The sequence below is a fragment of the Phyllostomus discolor genome, chromosome 3 (genome assembly GCF_004126475.2).
Source record: "Phyllostomus discolor isolate MPI-MPIP mPhyDis1 chromosome 3, mPhyDis1.pri.v3, whole genome shotgun sequence".
NCBI lineage: Eukaryota > Metazoa > Chordata > Mammalia > Chiroptera > Phyllostomidae > Phyllostomus > Phyllostomus discolor.
Window position 1 is genome coordinate 204,648,185 of NC_040905.2, and position 26,956 is coordinate 204,675,140.

The following is a 26,956-nucleotide window of genomic DNA, read 5'->3' on the forward strand; positions in this document are numbered from 1 at the left end:
GCCTACTGCCAGGAAGTTTTGCGAACGCCTTGGCTCCGCCCACCCCTCCTGGTTGTCATAGTGAGGCGGTATACTCCGAGACTCCGGAATCCCTGCAAGCTAGAGGCAGGCGTCACGGAGTACACGGGGAGCGAATACATTGGGGAATTCGTAGATGGGAGGTAAGGGCCTCATTTGATTCACTGTCTTGAAAATCTGTGGGAAAAGACAGCTTTCTTTTTGCCTTTGAAAGGATCTTGTACCCGACACTTTCACAAATTTTTCCCTTTTAACCTTCAGAACAACAATTTCTGGCAGGATTTTTTATTCCTATTTTACAGTTCAGTAAAATGACACCCAGAGAAGTGAAGTAACTTGCCCAAGCGGCATTGCTGAGATGACATTCATTCCATACATACTTGGGTCAAGGCAGAGGCTGTGGGTCTAAAGGAAAGAGAAAAATATAGAAGTTCAGGATTTCATTGCAGGGACTTGGCAACTGATTGGCTCCATGTCCTACTCAGAGACTGATTCCAGTCCCAGCCCAGTGCCCAGCTCCAGGCTTTGAACCTGAAGATTCTGATACCATTCACAGAAATTGAGAACCCTGGGGAGGGGCTGCTTTGGAAGAGAACAGGATAAGTTCCACTTTGGGTGAGCTGGAGATATCTGTAGAAGGTGTGTAAAAGGACAATGATGTCCAATTTGCAGTAATAAAAGAGGGGAGTCTCTAATCTCAGAGAAGAATTCAGATGGAAGCTATGCTTTAAAATGATGTGAAGGGAGAAAGAGAGGAAGGAAGGAAGGAAGGAAGGAAGGGAGGGAGGGAGGGAGGAAGGAAGGAAGGAAGGAAGGAAGGAAGGAAGGAGAGAGAAAGGAAAGAAGAGGATACGTATTTATTAACTTATGTTTTCTGATCATAAGCCAAGTGAAAGAGCAAGAAAAGAAATGTAAACCTTAAAAAATGATGTGAACTCAAGCAAAGATGTAGAAGAAAGGAGTCTTCTTTCTCCTCCAATATCTCTCAGTAGAATAAAAGAAAAATAGTTTTTAAGCTCTTAGTATATGCCAACAACTCTGGGGGTGGTGGTGTCATGATCTCATTTCACAGATGAGACACTGTCTCAAAGAGGTGACGGAGCTTGCCCAAGGCCGCACAGGCACGGAGAGGTGCAGCCGGGCCTGGACGGCTCAGAAGTTGTGCTTTATTTGATTGATTTCAGAGAGAGGGGAAGGGGGCGAGGAGAGAAACACCGATTTGTTGTTCCACTTATTTATGCAATCATTGGTTGATTCTTGCATGTGCCCTGACCAGGGATTGCACTGGCAACCTCGGTGTATTGGGACCATGCTCTAACCAATGAAACTGCCTGGCCAGAGCTCAGAAGCTGTGCTCTAGCCACAGTGTTCTCCTGCTTGGGGCCTCTGCCATTGTGGCATCTGTCCATGCAACCAGCTCACTGGTCTTCGTGTTTCCTTCCTTTTTTTTTTTTTTTACTCAGTAGATGTTTCCAGAGCATCTTTTTAAAAAGAAACATGATTCTAACAGCTGAGGATGCCAAGGCCTTCCTCTCAGATGATTTGATCAAATAGGGGAGTTGAGGCACACAGTTACTACTAGGCAAGGCAGAAAGTGCTATGCATCCAACAGAAGCAAAGCAAAAGCCTGAAGAAGTTCAGCATTAGGAGCAGTGACTTCCAGCCAGGAGGGGAGAATGGAAAATGAATGAAGGAATGCATTAAAGCATATTTCTGAAGCACTTGCCACAGGTCAGGCCCTTTACTAGGAAAGCTGTTACACATTATCAGGCATTAATCTCAGGCTTTCACACATGAAGAAACTGGTTAAATGGTCAACTGGTTGAAGTGTCCCTTCCCTGTGCTCCATAGGGGCCTGTCTTCCCCCTGCATGACACTTGATTTATGTAATTGCTCAACTGTGTCCCCCAGTAGACTGTGAGCCCCACCCCAAGGGCAGGGATGCATAGGCCTGGATGGCTTTTGCATCCACGTTGTATCCAGCAAACCTGACCTCACAAGACACTTGGCCTATAGTAGATACACTGTAAATATTTATTTGTTGGAGAAAAGGAACAAACGAAGGAAGGAAAGCAGACGAACAGAAAGGTTTGGGAAAGTATCTAAGATGATACAGCTAGGAAATGGTGAAGTAAGATTCAAACTCATGTATCCTGTCCAAGGTTCAAACTTTCCCAAATATCCCACTTGCGGTATAATGGGTAGGGTGGGGCTGGTCTTTGCAGCAAAGACGCAGAGCCAGCTGTAGGAAAGCTGCCCTGGCCTCTTTAGGGTGCTCACTGTGCGGCTTTGGGCACATCCCTCCCCTCTCTGGGCCCACCGAGGGTGTTCTGGGGATGGTGTGACCTTCAGGACAAACTCTATGTGAGGGAGATGAGGAACAGACCAAACTCTGTCCCCCTTCACTAGCCCCTTTTATATTTGAGCTTTTGAGGGAGACAAACAATTTTTGAGCAGAACATTGCTGGGATGGTAACATCTGAGGACCCCGAGGATGAGGTTGCCACTTGCTCTCCTGTGGCCGCTAGCTCCGACCCTCCAGCTGCCACGCAGGGCTCAGGGATTTCCTTCTGATCTTACAGGATGGAGGGCCATGCCGAATACATCCTCCCAACTGAAACAAGATACGTCGGGGAAATGAAGGACGGCATGTTTCATGGCCAAGGAACCCTGTACTTCCCCAGCGGGAGCCGATACGATGCCATTTGGGAAAAGGGTTTGGCTATTAAGGTGATCAGCCTGGGAGGGGGGCTGCAGAGGGGAAAGCCTCAGATAGGAGGACCCCCCAACCCCCTGCACACACACACACACACGTGAGACCCTGCCTTCCCTATGTGGTGCCACTTTCTTCTCTCCTCTTAATATCCAGGGCTCTGGGGACCTCTCCCTCTGCATCTGGAAGGGTCCCTGGAGAGGCCACGATGAGTCTGAATCCTGTGAAGCCACTAACTGTGTGACCTTGAGCCCGTGATTTCCCCTCTGAGACTCGTGCTCCTTGTCCAATAAATTAGAAACAAGGGTTGTTGTAGTTTCCTATTGCTGCTGTTACAAATTACCACAGATCCAGTGCCTTAAAACAGAAACATTTATCTGACAATTCTGGGAGTGTCCAAAGTCTGAAGCGGGCCAGCAGTGAGGCATTCCTTCTGGAGGCTCTGCGGGAGGATCCGTTTTCTTGCCGTTTCCAGCTCCTAAAAGCTGCCTGCGTTCCTTGGCTCACAGCCACCCATCGCTCGGACCTCCGCTTCCATCATCGCCTCTCCCCTCCCTTCGCTTTTGTCATCGCCTTGTCTTCTCCCTGACTCTCTTGCCTCCCTCTTACAAGGCCCCTGGTGATTGATTCCACTGGGCCCCCCATATAGCCCAGGATAATCTCGCCACTTCAAGACCCTTAACTGAATCCCACCCACCAAGGCCCCTTGCCGCGCATAGTCAGCGTATTCACAGGCTCCAGAGACTGGCCGTGGGCGTCTTTGGGAACCGTTACTTGGCCTGCTGCAATGGTACGGGGCACCGCCGGGGTGGCTGTGAGAGTCAAAGAGTGCTTTTGCTCAGTATATGCGAGTGCTTTGCTCAGTCCCTGGCATACAGTAGGCACTCAATAAGTGTTAGTTCTTACTGTTAATGCCACCACCGCTGCTACTATCCTGATAAATGATCTAATCCAAGGATTCTTAACCTGGCATTTGTGGATCACAAATAGATTTCCAGGAGTCAGTGGAAGCTCCTGACTTCTGTTCAAAAGTTTGTGTGTGTATGGCACTACATGTTTCTCTGGGGAAAGAATCTGTAACTTTCATCAGTTTCACTAAGGGTGTGTAGGGGGCTGGCTCCTGACCTAGAAAAGGTTAAGAAACATTCCTTGTCTTACAGCTTGAAGAATCTAAGCCCCAGGAAGGGGATGTGACTTACCCAAGGTCACACAGTGAGTTAATGGTATTGGAATTTCCACCCGTGTTTCCTGAGGCTCAGGCCAACTTGCTGTCTGCGTCCTGGGGCTTCCTTTAGCCCTAAGGCAGCAAAAGCAGCATGTAGGTGTCTGGACAAAGGGCCGTGACTGATGGCTCTGACCTTGTGAGCTATGATAACAATAAGAAAACGGTAATAACAACACTGAGTGCTTACTACACACCAGGCACTGTGATAAAAGCCTTGCACCTACTAGTTCATTGAATCAACCCTATTTAATATGTAGCTTTATTATGCTAATTTTACAAATGAAACCAAGGGCTAGAGAGAGGGTAAGTCATCTGCCCAAGGTCACATTTTGTCACATGTTGAGTGCCAGGCACGGGGCCCAGCACTGGATCTCCGTCACCACAGTTGTGACAACTGGGATCCGTGCCACTCCTTTTCTGTGGCAGTGAGAGGGCCACCTCCGTCCTTGACGCCTGTCCTTCTTGGTGAAAGCAGGGCTTCCTCAGCGCTGCTGCGTGCTGCCTGTCTTCCAGGGCACGTACACCTTCTCAGATGGGCTTCAGTACGATGCGAAGAACTGGCATTACTGCGACAGCTACGATCGGAGGTTTTACACGGAGATCTGCCACGGCCTGAAGCCTACAGGTACCCAGGCACCTTCGCTCCCACACTGAGACAGGACGGAAGTCGGTGTTACTGAAGTGGGCGGGGCGTACTGAAGTAACCCCAAGGAGAGGCGGGATCGAGCAGGGGCCACAGAACACAAAAGAGCCGGGTTCTGGAGCCAGAACCGACAGACAGTAAATCCCAAATGACGGATGGGAAATGACTTTGCACAGTGTAAAAGTGAACCCTGACTTTCTGAGATCACATGGTGCAGCAGGCAGAGTGTGGAGCTGGAGGTCTGGGTTTGAGTCCAGCCTTCCCTGTTAAGAGCCGGGGGAGCCCGGGCAGGGCACCCCCATGAGGGCGGAAGTCTCCAGGAAGCACCCAGGGCTGGAGGCGGGCTGACGCGAGCTCAACCCTGCTGTGTGACCTTGGACCAGTTAGTTGGCCAGGGGAGCCTTCTTCTCTCCCTCTTCCCGACACCTCGGTCTCCCATTGTCTTCCCACCCCCAGTCCCCTTTGCCAGCTCCTTATCCCCCAGTTCCTAACTGTGGGGACCCCCGGGGCTCTCCGGCTCGGCCCTCTTCCATGATTCTGTGCACCCTCCCTCAACAAGTCGACTCGCGCCCAGGCCTTCAGGTACCATCTGCCTCCAAATGGAAACCAAACCCCAATTTCCCGATTCCTGCATCCAGCTGCCCCCTCACCTGTATGTTCTCATCCTTCAACGTGTCTGTGCTGAACTCATTACTTTCCCACCAGCCATGGCTCCCAGAGAGATGCTCACACCCATTCCCTGGGTCAGCCTAACCCCGCCTTCTTCTCCCCTCTGTACAATCACGGGTCCTGTGGAGCCTGGCTCTTAAGTGCGTTCCACTCACTTGTTCAGTACACAAGCATTTACTGAGCACCTGCCCTTGCGAAGCCGAGTTTCTGTCTTCCTCTCTGCCCCTGCCCTGCTCCACCCCTCCCCCTCTCCCCTCCTTTACCTGCTCTCCTGAGATCCACACTTGACCCACTCTGGGCTGTTAGCACTCTGGAGTCCCTTTCATCTTGGAAAAATGTGTATCTGATCGCCAAACCCCCACCCTTCTCACACACACACACACACACACACACACACACACACACCCTGCAGTGCCTCCTCACTACCCCGAAGTTAAGGTTCCCAGCTCTTAAAATGACCTGCATTTTCTGGCTCCTGCTGAGGTCTCCGGCCTCGTCCTGCATTCCACCCTTCTCGGGTTTTCTCTCTCCTTTGCCATGTTCGCTTTCTGTCTAACTCCTTCCTACTACCCCTCTGCCAGGAGTGCTCTAGCCCTCTCGCTTCTCCCAGGTAGGTAACTGCTTCCCACCCTCCAGGTCTCAGCTTACTGTTCCTTTCTCCCAGATCCCCCTTCCCTGGATTCCCAAGGCCAGGCCTGCCCAGGGCGTGCACTCGGGATCTCTCTTCCCAAGTGACCGAGTGACCATGAGCTCCCTGAGGGCGGGGCTCGGTCTCATTCCCCCGCCGTGTCCCAGGGCGTGGGACATTGCCTGGCCCAGAGCAGGTGCTCAGTAAAGACTCGTCACCAAACAGGGACAATACTATTGACATCACAGTACGGAGTGGCAGGGCACACTTTGGGGAGCTGTGGCAATGACACGGACACTTCCTGAGCACCTGCTCTGGGTCAGGCTCAGGCTGGGCCCAGGGGACCGAATGCTGAGAGGACACAGCCTTCGACTTCAAAAAACTGCCAGTCTAGATGCCACTTGAGAAACTGGTAAGGGGCTAGTTTCCTTGGCTAGTTATGGCAGGGCCTGGACTTTGTCATGGGCTCTTCCTCCAGGCGGACAGAGCCCTAGAAGCCGGGAGCCCCTGACCACAGGCCCCCCGCTCTTGAGCAGCGGCTGGTTGGCCAGAGCTGGGCCTCTGCCAGACTTGAAGGCAGCGTGGTGACCTTCCCCACACCCGGCCCTTTTCCTCCTGTGACTCCCAGCATAGCAGCTCGACCCTAAGCACCCACCTCCTTCCTAGGGCACTCAGCACTCTGCAGACCTCTCCTGCATCCGCCTCTCAGCCCCAGGGCAGGCACTGATAGGGCTGGGAGAGGGTTAAGGCCGCCCTTCACCTGTCTGAGGTGGCTGTGAGCATGAGGCTTCCGGGAGAGAATGGCTAGACAGCACTCAGCATGGAGCGTGTGCCCAGTAATTGTTAGCCAGTGGTATACCTAGTCATCATTGCTCAGCAACGTAGGAGCACCTGTGGCGTGCAGGACCCTGAGCTGTGAGCGTGGCGCCAGGCCCGAGGACAGGGGATTGAGGAACCACAGATTACATGAAACCGAGGAAGTTACTGATCCCACCCCTGTGCCCCCTTGCTCAGGCCTCAGCATTCCGAGATATACAACACACAGAGTGGCGTGACCTACAAGGTGCACCGAGTCCTCTTTCTCTTGTGCTGGGTCCACTGTCCCCCAGTCCTGGGAGGGTGGGGGGTGGTGCCCAGGCCCTCTCTTCCCCCGGCATCAGCAACTTGACATACAGGTTACAAAACTGGGCATCTAGCTGCTTCCTAGCTGGATAACCTTGGGCAAGTTACTTGACCTCTCTGAGCCTCAGGTTTGTTATCTGTAAAACGGGGCCCCAGGGCTGCTGTGAGAGTGAAGGGCGATGGTAGGAGTCAAGTACTTAGCAAAATACCTGGCCCCTGATGAGCACTCAGTAAATGGCAGCTATGATGGTAATTGGGTGAGAGCCAAGGTTCTCCATCACCGGATCCTTGCCCACCTGCCCCTTTCTTTCCTACTGTTCCTCCTTGTTGGTGCCGGCTCCGCAGGTTTCCAAGTGAGGCGTGAGCACCCACTCTGGCCCCTGCCCGCACCTTGAATGCTAACCCTCTCCTTACGTGCCTTCTATCCACACAGCCAACTCGGAGGCATCCTCAGGGTCTCTCTGACTCCAGAAATGTGCCCTTGTCATGGTAACCCTAGAAAGGGAGGATGGGGTCAAAGAAAGAGGCAGGGTCCAGTGCCCAAGAGCCCCCTCACTGAGCCACTCCCAGGACCCTCCTCTGGGGCACTGCTCCTGCTGCCTCTGCTCCAGACCCTCAACGGGGAGCCTTAGTCCAAAGGCAGAGCCAATGGTCACAGGAGCAACCGGCCCAGAGTGGGCTTGGGCAGGGGCCGGGACTCAGTTTGACCTTGGCGGTGAGTTCATGATGCATCATATCCTTTCAAGGTATCTCTCAACTCACCAATATGGACCCGCCTAGAAAAATCCCTGCAGGCTGTTACGACTGTGGAGACGGCTTCTACAACCCGACCACACGGGTGGTGAAGGACTACCAGGATCGCTTTCTGAGAAACGCAGGTATGTCTACTCTGACACTCTGCACCACGTGTGTTTCTCCTCTCTCATCACGCACAGGTTTGTGCACATGTGGGCACACACATGCATGCGGTAGGTAAGGAAGAGCTTTTGCTGATAAGAGACAAAAACTGATTATTTGAATGTGTCACTCTTTGAAATTCTCAGGACTGTCAAGTCTATACACACAATCAGAGAGGGAGGGAAAGGACGTCATGGCCTGACTGTGACAAGGGATTAAAGTGCTTATTTTTGCAGGTGCCCCTTCACCTAGTATTTAATGAACACCTACTGTCTGCTGGACACCGTGCTTGGCGTGAGCAGCAAACGTGGTAGAGCTGGGCACAAACATGGCAGAGCTGGGCGCAAACGCCCTCCTTCACGGGGCTTATCCTTTGACAGGCAGCAGACAAGTACTTTAAATAGCTGATTGCATCGTGGAATGAGTGCAACAAAAGGGGAAAGACGTGGCCCTAGGTGCCGGGCAGGGGTGGTTCTCAGAGAGGTCGGAATGATTCTGGGGGAGCACAAAGAAGGGGCACCTCATCCAGAATTGGAAATTCGGAAAGGGTTTCAAGAAGGACATGAGAGGTGGCTCACTTGAGTCCTGAGACCCACAGGATAACTGAGAGTTGGCCACAGGCATGTGGAGGGGTTTTCTGGCCGGAAGAGACCACACAGGTAACAGCCTAGATGTGGGTCCTACCTCGCAGTCCAGGGAGGTCGGTGGCCCCTCAGTAGGGGAGGTCCCAGAACCGCAGTTTGGCAAGTGAACACGAGCTGACCGGACTGGGCAGGACTGACTGACCGTGACCAGACTAGCGGGGAGCCAATTTGCAAATAAGAACATGAGCATTTTCCTTTAACACAGTGATTCCTACCCTCTCTCTTATCTAGAGTCTCAGCCCTGTTAAGAATAACAAAAACAATGGACCTCTTCCTGGAAAAATGCCCGCTAGTGCACAAACACAAGCATACATGTGTAGACACACACATACAGAATCTTAAGAAGTCGATGGTCCCTCTAAAGATCCAGATTGAGAAACTCTGCTGTACAATGAGAAAGACACTGCCAGGTAGACCAGAAGGCCTATCCCGGCTGATGTAAGCACTTTATACAGTAAGCCTCCCGTACTGTATAAATTAGTTTGGAGCATTTGTATGGAATCAGGGTTCCATGGAACATATTTTGGGAATTCTGTGTCTGTAACCATTCTTCAGTTACAGTATGATGCCACTGACTCATGTTCGGCTTTTCCAGGCTTGCCTCACGTGACATCCTGGTCCCGAGGAGATGCACAGTCTAGTGGGGAAACAGACACAAAAACATACAGTTACAATATAATGTGATGTGGGCCCCGGTCGGGGGAAGCCCTCAAGGATGAAGGGGGATTATGGAGGAGAACTGATCACCTGGCCGAGATGAAGGGTATCAGTCAGAAAAAAATGGTACCACAAGTGAGAGAATTTCATAAACAGGAAGGGCATTCCTGGCATTCCTGGAAGGGCATTTCAGGCAGAGGGAACAGCATGTGTAAACACACAGAGGCCCAAAAGCATGGGGTGACTGAGGAGTCAGAAATTGTGTTCCTAGACTCCTGTGGACAAAAGCTGTGCTTGATGAGAAACTTAAAAATGCATGATGGGGAAGAACAGTCAGGGTGCAGGGATACTCAGGGCAGTGAAATACTCTGTGTGCTGTAATGATGGATACCTGTTATCACATATTTGTCCAAACCTGTGGCATTTACAACAGCGAGAGTGAGCTCCATGTGAGCCATGGGCATTGGGTGATTACGGTGTGCCAGTGCAGGCTCACCAGGTGTAACAAGTGCACCACCCTGGTGGGGCATGGCACTCGTGGCGGGTGCAGGGCCTGTGCATATGTGAGGCAGGAAGCATGTGGAAAATCTCTGTATCTTCATCATCTCAATTTTGTTGTGACCCTAAAACTACTCTAAAAAGTTAAGTCTTTTTAAAACACATCATGAGAAGAGAAGGCCGTTCTTGGGAAGTCTGGAGAAGGATGGGCACTGACTGTTGTCTGGTCAACACATGCTTAGTGACCAGTGGCTGTGGGCCTGGCTTCGTGTCAGGCATGAAGGTGACAGCAGCGTCATAGCATCTCCTGTCTCGGAGCTGGGGAAATGGACGGTGAAATGGGCCATAACCACAGCAAGGTGCCGCAGGAGAACCTAGCAGGGATACCTGACACTGGGGGCCAGCAGACTCCCTGATCAGGGAGGATTCCTGGAAAACCTCTAGTGCACGGTCTGATGTGCAGCCTAAGTGAGGGCAGGCAAGTGCGGCAGGGTTAGGACGAGGGTTGGAACAAGGGTTCAGGAGGAGGGACAGCATGCAGAAGGATTAGAGAGCGGGAGGACCCTGCGTACCTGGGGGCCACAGGTAGGTGGTCCAGAAAGCGATATAACACTGTCAGGAGAAGAAGAGCAAGGGAGGAAGCCCGTGAGGTGGGAAAGGTGAGGGCAGCAGGAGAGACCGTGGGTGTCTTTTCATTCGAGGGCAGCGGAGAATGAGGGAAGACTTCAGCCAGGTAGAGTAGTAACTGATTTGTGCCTTAGAAAGGTTTCTTGGGTTACTTGTGGAGAAGGGACAAAGCAGGTTAAAGTTAGATAGGAGATCCTTCTGGCAAGATGTCAAGAGAGGGACATCTGAAGGACCCCAGGCCCATGGTGGTGGCACAGTGACCTGGGTTTGAGGTCCTGGCCCCCCCCTCAGGCCGCCTGCTGGCTGACCCTGGGTCAGTGCCTTCCCTCTCTGGGCCCCTTTCTCTTCATCTGTAAAATGAGGGCATTGGGCTGGATAATTTCTAGGGCCCTTCCAACCTTAAGAGTCTGCGATGGAGGAGAAAAGCAGCCAAGGGGTATTTTGGTTCTGATATTACAGGACAGATCAAGTTCAGAGTGTCCTGAAAAACCACTAACAGGAAGTCTCTGTTCGCCGCTACCTAATCATTACCCTTGAGTCACCCTGCCAGGGACTGATGCGGGCTTCTGTCCATCTTCTGTTTTCCCCAGGGCCCCTTCTCCCCTGCATTCCGGTCTGTCCCCATAAACAGTGCTTCCTGTTGGCGTCCTGAAGGCACAGGGGTGTGGGCCATGCTGGCCTGAGGGGGGTGACTAAGGCCATCCCAGAGTAAACACCGTGGCCCAGGCCATTGCTATTATGAAGTGCATGCCACCTGGGAGGGTTGGAGCCTGGGATGCTCATTTTATAGGAGGTCACGGGCTGAGGCACCAAGAAGGGTCGCCTGTGGAGCCTCTCTGAATGGCCTCAGCTCTGCCCCCATCTCGCACTGGCTTCTGTCCCCAGGCAGAGGAGCTTGCTTTCGGCCTGACCCGGAAGCCCTGGTGCCAAGCTGCAAGCTGCAAGCAGGCTTGGCCAATCTGGGTTCGCTAGACCTGGGTTTCTGAGAATGCCTTTCTTAACTGGGATGATGATACCTGCTTGCTGGACAGCTGAGAGAATTTAAATCCATCCTGCCACCCATCAAAAAGTCTGTGAGTACCAACGATGTGCCAGGCTTTGGGGATCCAGGCAGGCAAGAGTTCTCTGAGAGTATGGATCTCAAACCTTTGGACCCTGGCTGGCAGGAAGGAACGATTTATTTCACAACCTAGTATACACTTAAGCACATGCACACATATGTATGTATTCTTTCTATGTGTGATGTACCGTTTTAAAATGCTGGTTGCTATGTACAAAATTGATTTCACAACCCTCTTAAGGGTCAGGACCAGCTGTTGGTAGACCATTGTTCTAGGCAGCCTTCCGTAACCAACCTGTCTCTGCCTCCCACCCTCACCCCCTCCACTGCCCTGTCTGGGCACGTTGTCTCTTCTCTGTGCCCCCACAAGCCTCACTCTCAGCACTTGGCCCATGACAGTAGAAGTAGCTTTAGTTGCCTATCTCCCCAACTGGGGTAGGAGCTCCTTGAGGGCAGGCACTACATGACTATGATTCGTCACTGCGTCTCCTGCACCTTACACAGGTCCCACGACTCAGAGCTGATCATGGAAGTAGGCAGGCGGGCAGAGGACCTGCCCACAAGTCCCTCATGGTCTTCAACAAGTCATACAAAGTCAGCCCCTGGCACATAATAAACAACTTGTTATTTTGAGTAATAAAAACAATCCATCATAGTCGTGTGCCACTTAACGGTGGGGAATACATACTGAGAAATGCGTCATTAGGTGATTTCATGTTGTGCAAACAAGACTGCACTTACCCAGACCTAGGTGGTTTAGCCTACCACACACTGAGGCTGTATGGTAGAGCCTATTGCTCCTAGGCTGCAAGTCTGCACAGCATATTAACTGAACAAAACAATGCAGATTAAACCAATCACAAGAGGACATGATGCAAAGCACATGGACAAAGCCAAAGCAGGGTAGGAACGAGGGTGGGAGGTGGGCATGCATGGGGCGGGGAGAATGATGGGGGAAAATGGAGACAACAGTACTTGAACAACAACAAAAAAAGGGAATACCAAAAGTGAAATAAAATAAAACCTTTTAAAAAAGAGGCATGGCAAGCATGAGATGCATGAGCACACTCTAAAATAATGATGGGAGCTCCTAGGTTGGTGCACGCATGGAGATATGAGGGTTCCAGCAAAGCAAGAATGGGTAAAGTGGTGAGAAGGGTCAGTGCTGGTGTGGTTTCTGATGGAGTTCTAATTCTGTTCCCCCTCCAGTACAGTGCTGAGGTAGGACTACAATTGTTTCATTGTAGAGGGAAAATCCAGCTAGTGAATCTCTGAGGACCTCATGCTGCATTCTGGGGGGTATATATGTTTGGCATAGACATATATTTGAAACAGAGTTGAGGTTATTGTGTGTAGGATCCAAGATAGCAGAGGATTAGGTGGAAGCTATGTTAACCTTCTCCCAAGACCAATCTGGAATTACAACTAACCGTAGAGAAAGCATCATGAATAAACAACTGAATACTAGCTGGAGAGAAGCCTTATAACCACAAACAGAAGAAATCACCTCACCACTACGTGACTGGTAGGGATATTGCAGTGACTTGAGAGGGCTGTTTGTGCTCCCAGGGGTGGCAGCTGAAGATCTAGAGGGATATTTCAGCAGCTGGGGGATTCCTCTTAAGAAGGGTGGGGTCTAAACCCCAAGCTGGGCTCCCCAGCCTACAGCACTACACCCGGAAAGGAACCCAGAAAGAACCCAGAAAGGATCCAGCTGTGAAAAGCAGCAGGATTTTTGTCTGCCAGGGAGAGGCAGCTGGAGATCCAGAGACCAAACACAGACTAAAGGGCCAACACACAAAATTTCATTTGTAGCCACTTACCCTGGGCTCTGGTAGAGGGAGTGCAGAATGGACTGGAGATGCTGGATGAGTGTCTGGGGTTGGTGGCTCTGGGGAGAGAATTGAAGAGCTGCCAGGATCCTTGTGCTGAGTCATTCCCCAAACTACAAGAACCATCCTTCCCAGGCACAACAAACCTCTCCAAGTGGCATCAACCTGATGGGAAGCAAGATCCCTACCTGCAGGAATTGCTCTGCCCCACCCTGTGATGCTTAAGCCCTGCTGCTGATTAAACCTGATTAGTTCAACAACTGATCTATTTAACAACCAAAGTGGAAAATACAAAGAAGTAGCCAAATTGGGAAGATAAAGAAACAGACCCCAAATAAAAGAACAAGAGAATTCTCCAGAAGAACAATAAGAAATGGAGGCAAATGATTTATCAGATAGAGTAATAATTGTAAAGATACTCAAAATCATGAAAAAAAAATAGAAATGATAAAAAGAACCAGTCAGAAATAAAGACACAATATCTGAAGTAAAGAATAAACTGGAAGGAATAAACAGTAGGTTAGATGAAACAGGACTGCATCAGTGATTTGGAAGACAAGGTAGAAAAAAAAAACACCTAGGCAGAGCAGCAAAAATAAAAAGAATTTTTAAAAATGAGGATAGTTTAAGAAACATTCTGGACAACATGAAGCAGAACAACATCCATACCACAGGAATACCAGAAGGAGAAAACAGCAAGCAAGGGATTGAGAACTTATTTGAAGAAATAGTGACTGAAAACTTCCCTGATCTGGTGAAGGAAAAAGACACACAAGTCCAGGAAGCTTGGAGAGTCCCAAACAAGTTGGACCCAAAGAGGCCCACACCAAGACACATTGTAATTAAAATGACAAGGCTTAAAGACAAGAAGAGAATCCTAAAAGCTGCAAAATAAAAGCAGGTAGTTACCAATTAGACTGTCAACTAATTACTCAATAAAAACATTTCAGGCCAGAAGGGAGTGGTATGAAATAATCAAGGTGATAAAAAGCAAGAACCTACAACCAAAGCCACTTTACCCAGCAAGGCTATCATTAAAAATCAGAGGAGAAATAAGGAGCTTCTCAGACGAGAAAAAGCTAAAGGAGTCTGTTAACACCAAACCAGTACTGCAATAAATGTTAAAGGGCTTGTGAGCAGGAGGAGCAGGAGGAGGAGGAGGAAAAGAGGATGAAAAAAAAAAACCCCAGAGAAAAACAGTCTAATAAAACGGCACTACATACATATCTATCAATAATCACCTTAAATGTAAATGGCTTAAATGTGCCAACCAAAAGACCTAGGGTAGCTGAATGGATAAAAAACAAGACCCATATATACACTGCCTCCAATAGACCCCTCTCATATCAAAAGAGACACACAGACTAAAAGCAATGGAATGGAAAAAGATATTTTATGCAAATGGAAAAGGAAAAAAAGCTGGGATAGCCGTACTTGTATCTAACAAAATAGACTTTAAAACCAAGGCTATAGTAAGAGACAAGGAAGGACACCACATAATGATAAAGGGAACAATCCAACAAGAGGGTATAACTCTAGTAAACACTTATGTACCCAACACAAAAGCACCTAAATATGTAAAGCAAATCTTGATGGACATAAAGGGAATGATCAACAGAAAACAGCTGGGGATTTCAATACACCACTGACTTCAATGGATAGATCTTCCAGGCAGAAAATCAACAAGGAGACAGCAACCTACAGTGACACACTAGATCAAATGGATTTAATTGATATCTTCAGAGCACTATACCCCAAAGCACCAGAATATATATATTTCTCAAGTGCACATGGAACATTTTCTAGGATAAACCACATGTTAGGAAACAGAACAAGTCTCAGTAAATTTAAGAAGACTGAAGTCATATCAACAATCTTCTTGGACCACAATACTATGAAACTAGAAATTAATCACAAGAAGAATACTGAAAAACATACAAAGACAGGAAGCTAAATAACATGTTATTAAACTATGAACGGATCAACAATGAGACCAAGGAAGAAACCAAAAGATACCCTGAAACAAATGATGAGGACACAACAATCCCAGATCTGTGGGACACTGGGAAAGCAATCCTAAGAGGGAAATTCATAGCATTACAGACCTATCTCCAAAAAAAAAAAAAAAGCTCAAATAAACAATCTAACTTCACACTTAGAGGAATTTGAAAAAGAACAACAAACAAAGCCCAAAGTAAATAGAAGGAAGGAAATAATAAAGACCAGAGCAGAAATAAACAAAATAGGGTCTAAAAAAAAAAACAATACAAAGGATCAATGAATCCAAGAGCTTATTCTTTGAAAAGATAAACAAGATTGACAAACCTTTAACCAGACTCATCAAGAAAAAAAGAGAAAGGAGCCAAACAAATAAAGTCTTAAATGAAAGAGGAAAAGTAACAACCAAAACCAAGGAAATACAGAGGATTGTAAGAAAATATTATGAACAGCTACCTGCCAACACACTGGACAACCTGGGAAAAAATGGACAAATTCCTAGAAACATGCAATCTTCTAGAATTAAATCAGGAAGAATCAGAGAATCTGAGTAAACAGGTTACAACTAATGAAATTGAAGCAGTAATCAAAAAACTTCCAAGAAACAAAAGCCTGGGACCGGATGGCCCCCCAGGGGAATTTTACCAAACATTCTGAGAATAAATAACACCTCTGCTTCTCAAACTATTTCATAAAATCCAAGAGGACGGAAGACTCTCAAACTCATTTTGTGAGGTCAGCATTATCCTAATTTCAAAACCAGATAAAGACATAAAGGAAGAAAATTATAAGCCAATACCTTTGATGAACATGGATGCTAAAATCCTCAATAAAATATTAGCAAACCGAATACAGCAATGCATCAGAAAGATCATACACGCCCTGGCTGGTGTAGCTCAGTGGATTGAGTGCAGACTGCAAACCAAAGGGTTGCTGGTTTGATTCCCAGTCAGGGCACATGCCTGGGTTGCAGGCCAGGTCCCCAGTAGGGATGACATAAGAGGCAGCCACACACTGATGTTAAAAAAAAAAAAACATCATACATCATGATCAAGTGGGATTAATTCCAGGAGTTCAAGGTTGGTACAACATCTGCAAATCAATAAACATGAGTCACCACAGAAATAAAATGAAGGATAAAAACCACATAATCATATCAATAGATGCAGAAAAAGCATTTGAAAAAATCCAGCACCCATTTATGATGAAAACTCTCAGCAAAGTGGGAATAGAGGGAACATGCCTAAACATAATAAAGGCCATATATGACAAACCCACTGCCAGCATCACACTCAATGAGCAAAAACTACAAGCATTCCCCTAGAGATCAGGAAAAAGACAGGGATGTCTGCTTTCATCTCTCTTATTCAACATGGTACTGGAAGTCCTAGCCACAGCGATCAGACAAGAAGAAGAAACAAAAGGCATCCAAGTTGTAAAGGAAGTAGTAAATTTGTCTTTATTCATAGATAACATGATTCTGTACATAGAGAACCCCAAAGATTCCACCAAGAAACTGCTAGAACTGATAAATGAATTCAGCAAAGCAGCAGGTTACAAAATTAATATCCAGAAATCAGTTGCATTTTTATATGGCAATAACAAACTAACAGAAAGAGAAATCAAGAAAGCAATCCCATTCACAATTGCTTCAAAAAGAATAAAATACCTAGGAATAAACTAACCAAGGATGTAAAAGACCTGTACTCGGAAAATTATAAGACACTGAAGAAAGTAAGTGAAGAAACAAATAGGTGGAAGCACATACCGTGTTCGTGGATAAAAAGGATTAACATCATTAACATGTCCGTACTACCCAAAACAATCTCTAGAGTCAATGCAACTCCTATCAAGATTCCAATGACATATTTCACAGGACTAGAACAACTATTTCAAAAATTTATATGGAACCACAAAAGGCCCCACGTAGCAACAGCAACCTTGAGAAAGAAGAACAAAGTTGGAGGAATCATCTTACCTAATATCAAACTATATTACAAAGCCATAGTCATCAAAACAGCCTAGTACCAGCATAAAAACAGACACATAGGTCAATGGAACAGAATAGAGAGCCCAGAAACAAACCCACTGCTTTATAGTCAATTAATATTCAACAGAGAAACCAAGCACATACAATGGGCTAAAGATAGTTTATCCAATAAATGGTGTTGAGAAAATTGGGCAGATACCTGCAGAAAAATGAAACCAGATCACCTTACACTACACACAACAATAAATTCAAATAAATAATTAATTCAAAACGAATGGAAGACTTAAATGTTAGACCAAAAACCACAAAAATCCCAGAAAAAACATAGGTAGCAAAATCTCGGACATTTGCTTGTAGCAATTTTTTATCAGCTTTATCTCCCCAAGCAAGGGAAAAAAAAGAAAAAACAAATGGGACTACATCAAACTAAAAAGTTTTTGCACAGCAAAGGAAATCATCAACAAAATACAAAGACCACAGGAGGGGAGAACATAGTTGCCAATATATCTGATAAGGGGTTAATATCCAAAACTTACACAGTACTTAAAAAACTCAACACCAAAAAAACAACAACCTAATTAAAAATGGACAAAGGACCTGAATAGACACTTCTCCAAAGGGGACATACAGATGGCCAATAGACATATGAAAAGATGCTCAATGTAAGTAATCAAAAGAGAAATGCAAATTAAAACCATAATGCGATATCATCTCACACCTGTCAGCATGGCTATCATCAATAAATCAATACACAAGTGCTGGCAAGGATGTGGAGAGAGGGGACCCTAGTGCACAATTGGTGGGAATGCAGGCTGGTACAGCCACTGTGAAAAGCAGTATGGAGATAACCTCAAAAATTAAAAATGGAACTGCCTTTTGAACTAGTGATCCCATTTCTGGGAATACATCTGAAGGAACCCAAAACACTAATTTGAAAGAACATAGGCACCCCTATGTTCATTGCAGTGTTATTTACAATCACCAAGACATGAAAGCAGCCCAGGTGTCCACCAACAGATGAGTGGATAAAACAACCGTGGGACATTTACACAATGGAATACTACATGGCCATAAAAAAAAGAACATTTTACCCTTTGCAACAGTATGGACGGACATGGAGAACATTATGCTGAGTGAAATAAGCCAGTCAGAGAAACACAAATACCACATGTTTTCACTCATATTTGGAATCTAATGAACAAACTAAACTAATAAGGAAAATGGGACAGACTCATCAATGGAGAGCAGGATAACAGCTAGTGTGGGGGGGGGGGCGGTTAGGGAGTGGAGAGATTGAGCAAAAAGGGAAAAAGGGCTCATGGACAACAGGATGGAGATTGCTGGGGAGAGGAGGTATAAGGGGACTAAAAGGTAATATAAAAACAATGCAATCAAGATTAAATTAAAAATAAATAAATAAATAGTATAAAAAGTATGGTATAGTAAATACATAAGCCAGTAACATACTCATTGTCATTGTCAAGTATTACATAGCATACATAATTATGTGTGCTATAATTTTTAATCAATTTTAGAGAAAAGAGGAGAGAGAGAAACAGAGAGAGACAAATTTTGATTTGTTGCTCCACTTTCCAATGCATTCATTGGTTGTGATTCTTATATGTGCCCTGACCAAGGATCGAACCCACAACCTAGGCCTATCAGGACGACACCCTAACCAACTGACCTACCCTGCCAGGGCATGCTATACTTTCATATGACCGGCAGCACAGTAGGTCTGCTGACACCAGTGTCACCACAGAGACAGGAGTAATGTGTTGTGCTACAACCTTACAAAAGCCACGGTGTCCCTAAGTGACAGGAATGTTTCAGCTCTATTATAATCTTATGGGACCCCCGTCGTACATGTGGTCCATGGCTGACAGAAGAAACATTGTTTTACAGCGCACCACTGTGTATTTCTCTGCACCTCAAAAAGCTTGAAAGCTTACGCGTCAGAGGTCTCAAACAGTGGCTTTCATCCACAGCTCAGGGAACGAGATGGGAAAGGAGTGGTCCTTGTGGGGGGTCCTTGCCAGGCCCTTGCCAAGCGCCTTACGTGCTCGTCTCTGCCTTTTCTATCATTCCCTGTGGGTCGTTTACAGGAGCTGCGGTTTGCAATGCGGACACCTGGTCTCAGATGGGTTAATAACCTGCTCCTGGTCACGCCGCTGGTGGCAGAGTCGGAGTTGTACCCAACTGGGCCCAAACTCTGGTATCCTTCCCCTTGTCAGCTGTGTCTTGTAGCTTACGCTGTCCTCGGCTCTCTGCGCCCCTAGACGTGACTCATTCACAGCTGGCCCTCCACCCCGCACAGTCGGACCACAGCACAGTGCCTGAACGAATGAGATTGTCCATTTTAGAGTCATAAGACAGAAACACCCCAGTGCCCAAACTGAGACTCGACCTTACTTGATAAAGGGTCCTTTATACACCCTTAAGGAAGCATTTGAAGGTGTTTGGGATAATTACCTTTAATAGGGTAGGAAACTGGGAGATGGACTCTAACCCCTCCTACCCCCCCCGACCCCCCCACCCCTTTCATTCCTGTCGGGAAGGATGAGCCCGAGCCGTGCTGGGAGCCTGTACTCGGGTCTCTTCGTGTGGCTGTGGCTCGCCTCAACGTTACCAGCAGAAACCACTTACAGAATAACTGCACTGCTAATCTTTACTCCCTCCCCGCAATTAATGACACCCCAGGCGAGTGTCTCAGCTGAAAGGCACATTATTAATATTCAAAGGAAAAAACTCTCGTAACCGTTTTAACATATACAACTAACAATGAACTAAATTTGCTTTGTGGAAGACAGAGAGTGAGCATCCCAAATTAGTTTATGTGAAAGCTGAAATTCTTTCCCGAAAGGTCTCAGTACCATCCTCAAAGAATATCCTGATCATCAGCAATGCCGTCAAGATTCCCGCCAACATTAGCCCCTTTGTTGTCTGCAATGTCGAATCAAGCACATCTGGCAAATGTCCTAGAGCTCACAAATCTCTCAAACGGCGTATGATTCCCAACGGTTAAAGAGATAACGCCACCGCTTAATCGCGCTGCTCTTCAAAATAGCACCAACTTTCCCTCAATCAGAAACAATGGCTTTGGCTTCTTAAAAATATCACACACCAGTGATTATTTGCAGAGAGGGCCCCTTCGCGTTTGAACCTGTGGGTGCCAGACTGAATTTAAAATCAAGACCGCGTGCCTCATCTGAATGTGTGCTGAGTTAAATGGGCGTGGGAAGAAAGCGTGTGATTGGGGTCCAGAGAGTGACCTGGCCTGTGTGATTGACTGTCTTTGCGAGGTGACTGTGGCTTCACCAGGTGACAGATGAAGAATGAGGATGAAGATGACGATGTGGTGACGGTCGACAGTGACTGAGCATTTACCCTGCACCGGGCACTCCGAGCAGGGAGCGGGGAGCACTGGCGTGGTTCCTGTCGGACAAATGAGGAAACTGAGGCCCATCTGCTTCCAGAGCTGTTCCTCTTTCCACTTTGCCAGGCCAGCTCCAAAGCCATTTGTCCCCAGAGGTGGGGCACGGCCCTCCTAGGCAGTGGTGTCTTTCTGCTCCCGCCCAACAGTGCAAAAGCTACAGAGAGGACACTTGGTCTTCTGAAGTTTCTCTGGGATGATTTAAACAGCTGAGAACTGGATGCCCTGGCTGGTGTGGCTCAGTGGATTGAGCGCTGGCCTGTGAACCAAAGGGTCGCTGGTTCAGTTCCCAATCAGGGCACATGCCTGGGCTGCAGGCCAGATCCCCAGGTTGGGGGCATGTGAGAGGCAACTGGTTGATGTGTCTCTTACACATTGATGTTTCTCTCCATCTCTTTCTCCCTCCATTCCCATCTCTTTAAGAATATTTTTTTAAAAGAAAAGGAAAGAAAAAACAAAACTGGAAACCTCCCAAATGCCCAAGAGGAGGGGACCGAAGAAGTGATAGACAGTGTGTCCTCGCAGTAAGATACAGTGCAGCCGCTAACAGGGAGGTGAAGAAACAGACCCGCTGTCATACCAAGGCGTCCGCACTTTGTGTCGGGGAAAAGCAGGACAATAGTAACAACCAGCATTTGTCGAGCGCTTACTAGGTTCCGGGCACTGGCTTGAGCTCTTCACATATTTTATTTTGTTTTGTTTTGTTTTGTTTCATCTAGTCCTCCCAGCAACCCTGTGAAATAGTGGTCTTTATTGCGGCGTTTTCACTTTCCAAACGAGGGAACGGAGGGGAGGGGAGATGCTTTGCCCACAGGCACACAGGTGGTAAGTGGCAGAGCCCGACTCTGAGCCCAGGTCGAGCTGACTCAAAGCTAAAGGAGACATCCAGCTGGTTCTGGAGTTTACCAGTGAAGGAAAGACCAAAGCGAGGGCCTCCCTTGCAGCCCAGAGACAGCAGGACTGCAGTGGGGCTCTTTTTCTCTCAAGAGTCCTCTGCCTACTACCTTATTGCTCAAAAACTGGCCAAAGAGCCAGAAAGGGTCTTTCCGTGCCACCGACAAACCAAGAGTCCTCTAATCTTGAAGCCGCTGCCCTCACCTGTTGGGTGAGAAACCAGAGACCCAGAGACAACAGAACACCCGCCTGACCCCACGCAGCCTGCCTGTGGGACAGCGGGGGGCTGGAGCCCGCTTCCCCACTGCCAGCCGGGCCTCCTGCCGCAAACCCCGTCTGTCTGTCCTTCTGCAAACCCAGGCTGTCCATCCACAAGGCTTCCTTTGCAGGTTCCGAAAAATGGCTGAGCCAGTCTCTGGTACAGCCCACCCCCCTGCCCCACCATCATCTCTCAGCAAGACAAAAGGCAATTTACCCAAATGTTATAATCACCTGGAGGCTGGCAGGCAGGAGCATCCCTGCCTTATCTGTGGTATTGTTAGCAGAGCCATAATGAAGGCTTTGTGAGGGATAATACCACACTTGTAACTGCCAGATGAAATGCCCGCACGGATCGCACACCGCGCCAGCAGACTTGGGGATCCACTCCAAGCGGAAGGAGCACAAAGGGAGACGATGAGCACTGAATGCCTCCACCGTGCCAGGCATGGACGTAATCCCTTTCCCCGTCCTCGGAGGAGTACGTCGATATCCCCGTTTGGCAGATGGGGAAAGCAAGGCGCAGAAAGTGAGTTATCTCCTGACGGATGCAGCTAGGAGAAGCAGGAGCTGGCATTTGAACCCAGGTCCCTCTGACACCAGAGACCATGCTCTGAACCAACGAGACATGCCGCGGCCTTTCCTGAGTTGTGAACCTCTCTGAGAATCTGGGCAAAGCTATGGGCCTTCTGCCCTCGGAGAGAAGTTTGCTCACAGGAGGTGGAGTCAGCCCCGCCAGTGTCTCTGCTCTAGGAATAACCACCCGCCCCAGCCTGCTGCCTCTCCCTGCCTGACCTGTGGGAATTGCCCATTGCCCTCCTGGAAATTCCCCTTCCAGACCGTGCCCATCGGATTCTGGTAACAATGCATCCCCTCCCCCAATGGCAGCCTCTTGGAGGCATCCAAAGGACACAGCTTCCCCTTCCGCGGCTGCGGTGTGTTTTGTCTCCTGTAACAGAAGTGAATGCAAGGCCAGGGCACGGGGGGCAGAAGTCTCACCTCTCTTCCTCAGCCCGTGCTCTGGGACTTAAGACAGTTGGCTGAGAGCCCTGCTTGACCTTGAGGCAGGAGAGGCAGGCATGATCAGGGGCTGGTTTTAGAGACGGCCAGATCTGCCACCAGATCCCCGTTCTGTCATTTGGCAGCTGCGTGACCTTGAGCGACTCTCTTGACTTTTCTGAGCTTCAGTTTCCTCATTGGAAAAATGGGGGTAGAACCAGGACCTTCCTCCCAGGGTTGCGGTGAGCATCCCTGAGATGATGCTCTCACAGGGGCACAGCGAGAGCCACACCCGGTCCCGGAGGAGCTTGATGCATATCAGCGATCACAGCTGCATTTATTTATTACCACAGCGCGGGGGTGCTGGCTGAGAAGCAGGGGCTGCCTTGACTCCATGCCCCAGAGGGAGGAGCGGGCGTCACCTTGGCACACGGCCCTCTGACCTCCTCCGGATTCTGATGCCGATTCTAAGACTGCACTGGAGACCTGAAGGTCCTGATCTCTCTGTCCCGCCCTGTCAGCATTGTTCTGGGTGTGCTGATTGTCATCCTCCTCATTTCTTCTCTACCTAAGATGGCCCCCGACACAGACCTTTACTGAGTGCACCCCCCTCGCCCCCAGTGTCTCACTGCCCCAGCAGCCCTCAGCCTCGGCCAGCTAGAGAACAGAGGTCCCAACTGCCAGCCCTGTCCCCTTCAGTCCATCATCCACACTCAGCTGGAAAGCTGGGACAGGAGGCAGCTGAGGTCAGAGCGGAGGCAACAGGGGGCAGGCCAACCAAGTCACCTTGGCCCCCGCGCGTTGCTCCCCGGAGCTGCCCATGCACAGTGGCTAGGCACCCGGAACGTGTTTAGGGCATGCAGAGTCAATTAAGAGTGCTCGGACATAAAAGCAGGGGTTGCGGGAGCAAGGAGGAGAGCAGTGGTGGTGTGGTGTCGGTGATTTGCCATGCTCCCCCCACTCAGCACACACTCACTCTGCAGTGAGTGTGGGAAGTCGTGAACCAGTGGGTCTCCGGCCCTCTGCACCTCCTGTCGTGTGAGCACCTTGCCACACACAAGATGATTCTAGTATTTAAGGAAATGTAGCTTTTACCAGTGTGGTCTGCATCTGAACCTCGATAGCAGAAATAACTGCTCCAACAATGTCAGAATACTGACCGTATGGACTTAATGAGATGACCTTCTCCAGCACTGGGACTTCCTAAGAGGTTCCCAAGGGTCGTTACGACAACGGGCACATTCCCCTTTACCCACCAACTGGAGCACCTGAAACTCCGAGACGACACCAGGTGTGCCTTTGACCGGGTGTCTGTGAGGACTGCATGAGACCAGGTGTGCCACGTGCAGGGCATGGCACCTGGGGCACGGAAGTGCTTCCCTAGCACCAGGCGCCCATGGTCCTGGCCCAGATGCCCCCTCCCCAGCCGCAGCCCTGACGCAGCCTGAGGTCTGACCTTGGAGGCCTCACCCCGATCGTTCCAACGTATTAAAACAAAACATATCCACACTCCCACATTAAATATAATTTTTTTGCTGTTAACACTTTGAAAGGATTTTTAAAATTTTGCTTGGCAAACTGTTTGACTACCAGTCTTTAACAATGGCTGTGATTTCTGAAAAGCCATGTGCACACTGGAGAAATCTCGCAAAAGGACGAAACCAAGCCTACAAACTGGCTTCAAGTGTAACGAAATTGTTTTGATTTCTAAATTTAATAATAAAGCCTGAATGCATTAATTACAACATTTTTTAATTCGGCTTTACAGATTCTCTTTTTCTTTTAGAGTCAATCATTTTTCCAAGCCTCTTACATTTGCACGGGTTTTGAAAAGCTTGTGGGTGCTGGGCCCTGCACCTCCAGTTCCCAGAGGTTGAAGCAGCTTGGGCTAATCCATGCCCCGCTGCCTCCCACCCACCTAAGAGATGCTTCTTCCCAGGGAAAAGCAAGGGCAGTCCCAAAGTCCCTCCTCCTTCCCTATGGCAGTCTGTGCCTGGCCAATCACCCCTCAGTCAATATTGGTGATGCCATGGCCTTGGCCTCTGGCCGCCACCATCACTGCCAGCAAAGTTCAAAGCTGCTTTCTTGTCAGAAGTCGTGATGAGGATGCCAGGGTGTGGCCACCCTCACTTCAGGCCCTGGCTCTGCTCAGGGCCTTGACCTTGCCCCACCAGCTCATCCAGCCCTGCATTTGCACAGAGGGTGTGGCCAGGCTTTAGGGATGGGCACCTGTCCACAGGCTGGCCCGGGTGCTGAGTTTGCCCTGCACCTCCCATCTCAGCCTGGAGCGACAGGCCACACAGAGGCCTTGACCTCAGGACAAGAGCGCAGCCCTCACGCCAGATCCCCCTCTCCCAGAGCCCGTCCTGCCTGGCTTTTTGGGTGAGCACTGAGCCAGCCCTGCAGGTTGGATGTGCCCGCTCCCTCGGCCTCCGATCACACACACATGCTCAGCCTTCAGGCACTCACACATGGCCCCTTGCCCGGCACACACCACGGTCACGTGCACGCTGACCATTCCCATGGGCGCACTTCTCCTCTTCACCTCAGACACAGCCACTTGCACACTCACAGCACACACCTAGTCATGCTTACAAACACTCACCCTCAGGTTCTCACACATGTTCACCCATTTGGAAACATGCCCATTTGTGCCTGTGCGCCCACAGCCTCACTGAGTGGTGTGGCTCTCGCACCAGCATGCTGAGCCCTGCCTCCTGCCGGGTGGAATGAGGTGGGGGCATCGTCGCACCCCTCTAGGCCTCAGCTTCATCCTCTTAAATGAGGACAAGCCCATCTGTCTCACTGAGGAGAGGACGGACATGACCCTGTGCCCACAGAGCTGGGCACCTCCTAGTGAGACACCTCGTTTCATCTCGGCCTCCTCCCTTTCCCAGGCCCCACCCCCCAGCTGCCAGGGTGGGAGTGTGCAGCCCTGGTGACCGCAGGAGTGCTTGGCTCCAAGGTGTGCCAAGAGGGAGCAGAATTGGTCTGTGGGTCCCAGGAACTCAAATCCACCCGTTTGCCCTCTCTGGGCTTGCCTGCCGCGGCCTGCCCACCTCGCTTTGAACCAAAACCACTCGCTGAGCTGTGGCTCCTCATCCTTGTGGTGATGATGATCTTTGTGGGAAGGCCTCCCCCCCCCCCACCGGCTCCTCCTCTACCCGCAGGCAACCAGAAGTCTCAGGGTGCTCTGAGTGAGTTCCTCAAGATCTCGATCTTGAAGGCATCCAGTTTGGGAATTAAAGACCCTTCCAAATGATGATCCTAGCTCCCACATCCTGGGCGCCCCCTCCGGCCATTCATCCGGGCCAGTCCTCAGGCTGCTCTATGAGGGGTCTGGTTACAGCCACTGTATGGACTGGAAGCCCAGCTCAGAGAACGAGAGAGACAGTCCAAGACCACCCAGAAAGCTGGCACCAAGGCTCCGAAGGGCCCAGAACTCCCCAGTCCACGCTGTGCTGTCCCACAGGCTGCGACGTCACACCTTGAAGAGACAATTTCAGTCTCTTCTCAGTTTGGGCATTTCCTGTGCACCAAGCACTGTGCTGAGCCCTTTTTGGAATGACCTCACTTGCTCCTCACAAGAAACATCCAGACAGGCACCTCTGTAGAAGAGGAGGAGACCCAGAGAGGTGCTCTGAGCTAGTGGAGGCCGGCTGAGCCCCAAAGCCCGAGTGCACGCTCAGCCATCGTGCCGCACGGCCTCCCCACCAGCCATCTGGGAGTGAACATCGCCTGGCATCTCTTGTGCCACTTTCAGCATCTCTCCTTCCCCACCAGCACGCTGACCTGCAGACTGCCCCGGTGACACCCCTGGTGACCTGGGCCCCACTCAGGGGCCTGTGCAGGCCTGCCCTCCCACCCTCACTGTGAGGCAGGCCCCGAGCCAGCCAGGGCTTTGAGCTTTCTGCGTGTGGTTGGCGCCCAGGTATGAGCTCAGACAACCCATCCTCTCCACGCGGTGGGGCTGCTCAAGGCCTCAAGACAAAAAAGGGAATGGCAGCTGGTGGCCTTGGCCCTGCACTTGGCATGCGCCTTGCCCTCAGGAGCTCCGTTTGCTGAAGGAGGGGAAGAAATTCTTCCCCCTTTGTTCAAATTCTGCAGGGTAAACCCATTACTTTTATGTCCCCAAATTTACATTACTTTAT

The 26,956-nt window shown here is 49.4% G+C and overlaps 1 protein-coding gene across 1 annotated transcript; it reads left to right on the forward strand.

Annotated features, from left to right (window-relative positions):
• Positions 1-80: 80 nt before the first annotated feature.
• MORN5 (MORN repeat containing 5) lies at positions 81-24,531 on the forward strand. The gene is made up of 5 exons (XM_036022171.1): positions 81-161; positions 2,601-2,748; positions 4,470-4,581; positions 7,765-7,896; positions 23,904-24,531. The coding sequence occupies exons 2-5, from the start codon at positions 2,602-2,604 to the stop codon at positions 23,927-23,929; spliced, it is 417 nt and encodes a 138-aa protein (XP_035878064.1). The 5' UTR covers positions 81-161; position 2,601; the 3' UTR covers positions 23,930-24,531.
• The last annotated feature ends 2,425 nt before the right edge of the window (positions 24,532-26,956 follow it).

Excerpts from the sequence above, each read along its gene's own strand:
- MORN5 (XM_036022171.1), top strand. The coding sequence starts at position 2,602 with ATGGAGGGCCATGCCGAATACATCCTCCCAACTGAAACAAGATACGTC. Across the intron at positions 4,582-7,764 it reads CCACGGCCTGAAGCCTACAG|GTATCTCTCAACTCACCAAT; the intron begins GTACCCAGGCAC and ends TATCCTTTCAAG. Across the intron at positions 7,897-23,903 it reads TCGCTTTCTGAGAAACGCAG|TGTGGTCTGCATCTGAACCT; the intron begins GTATGTCTACTC and ends AGCTTTTACCAG.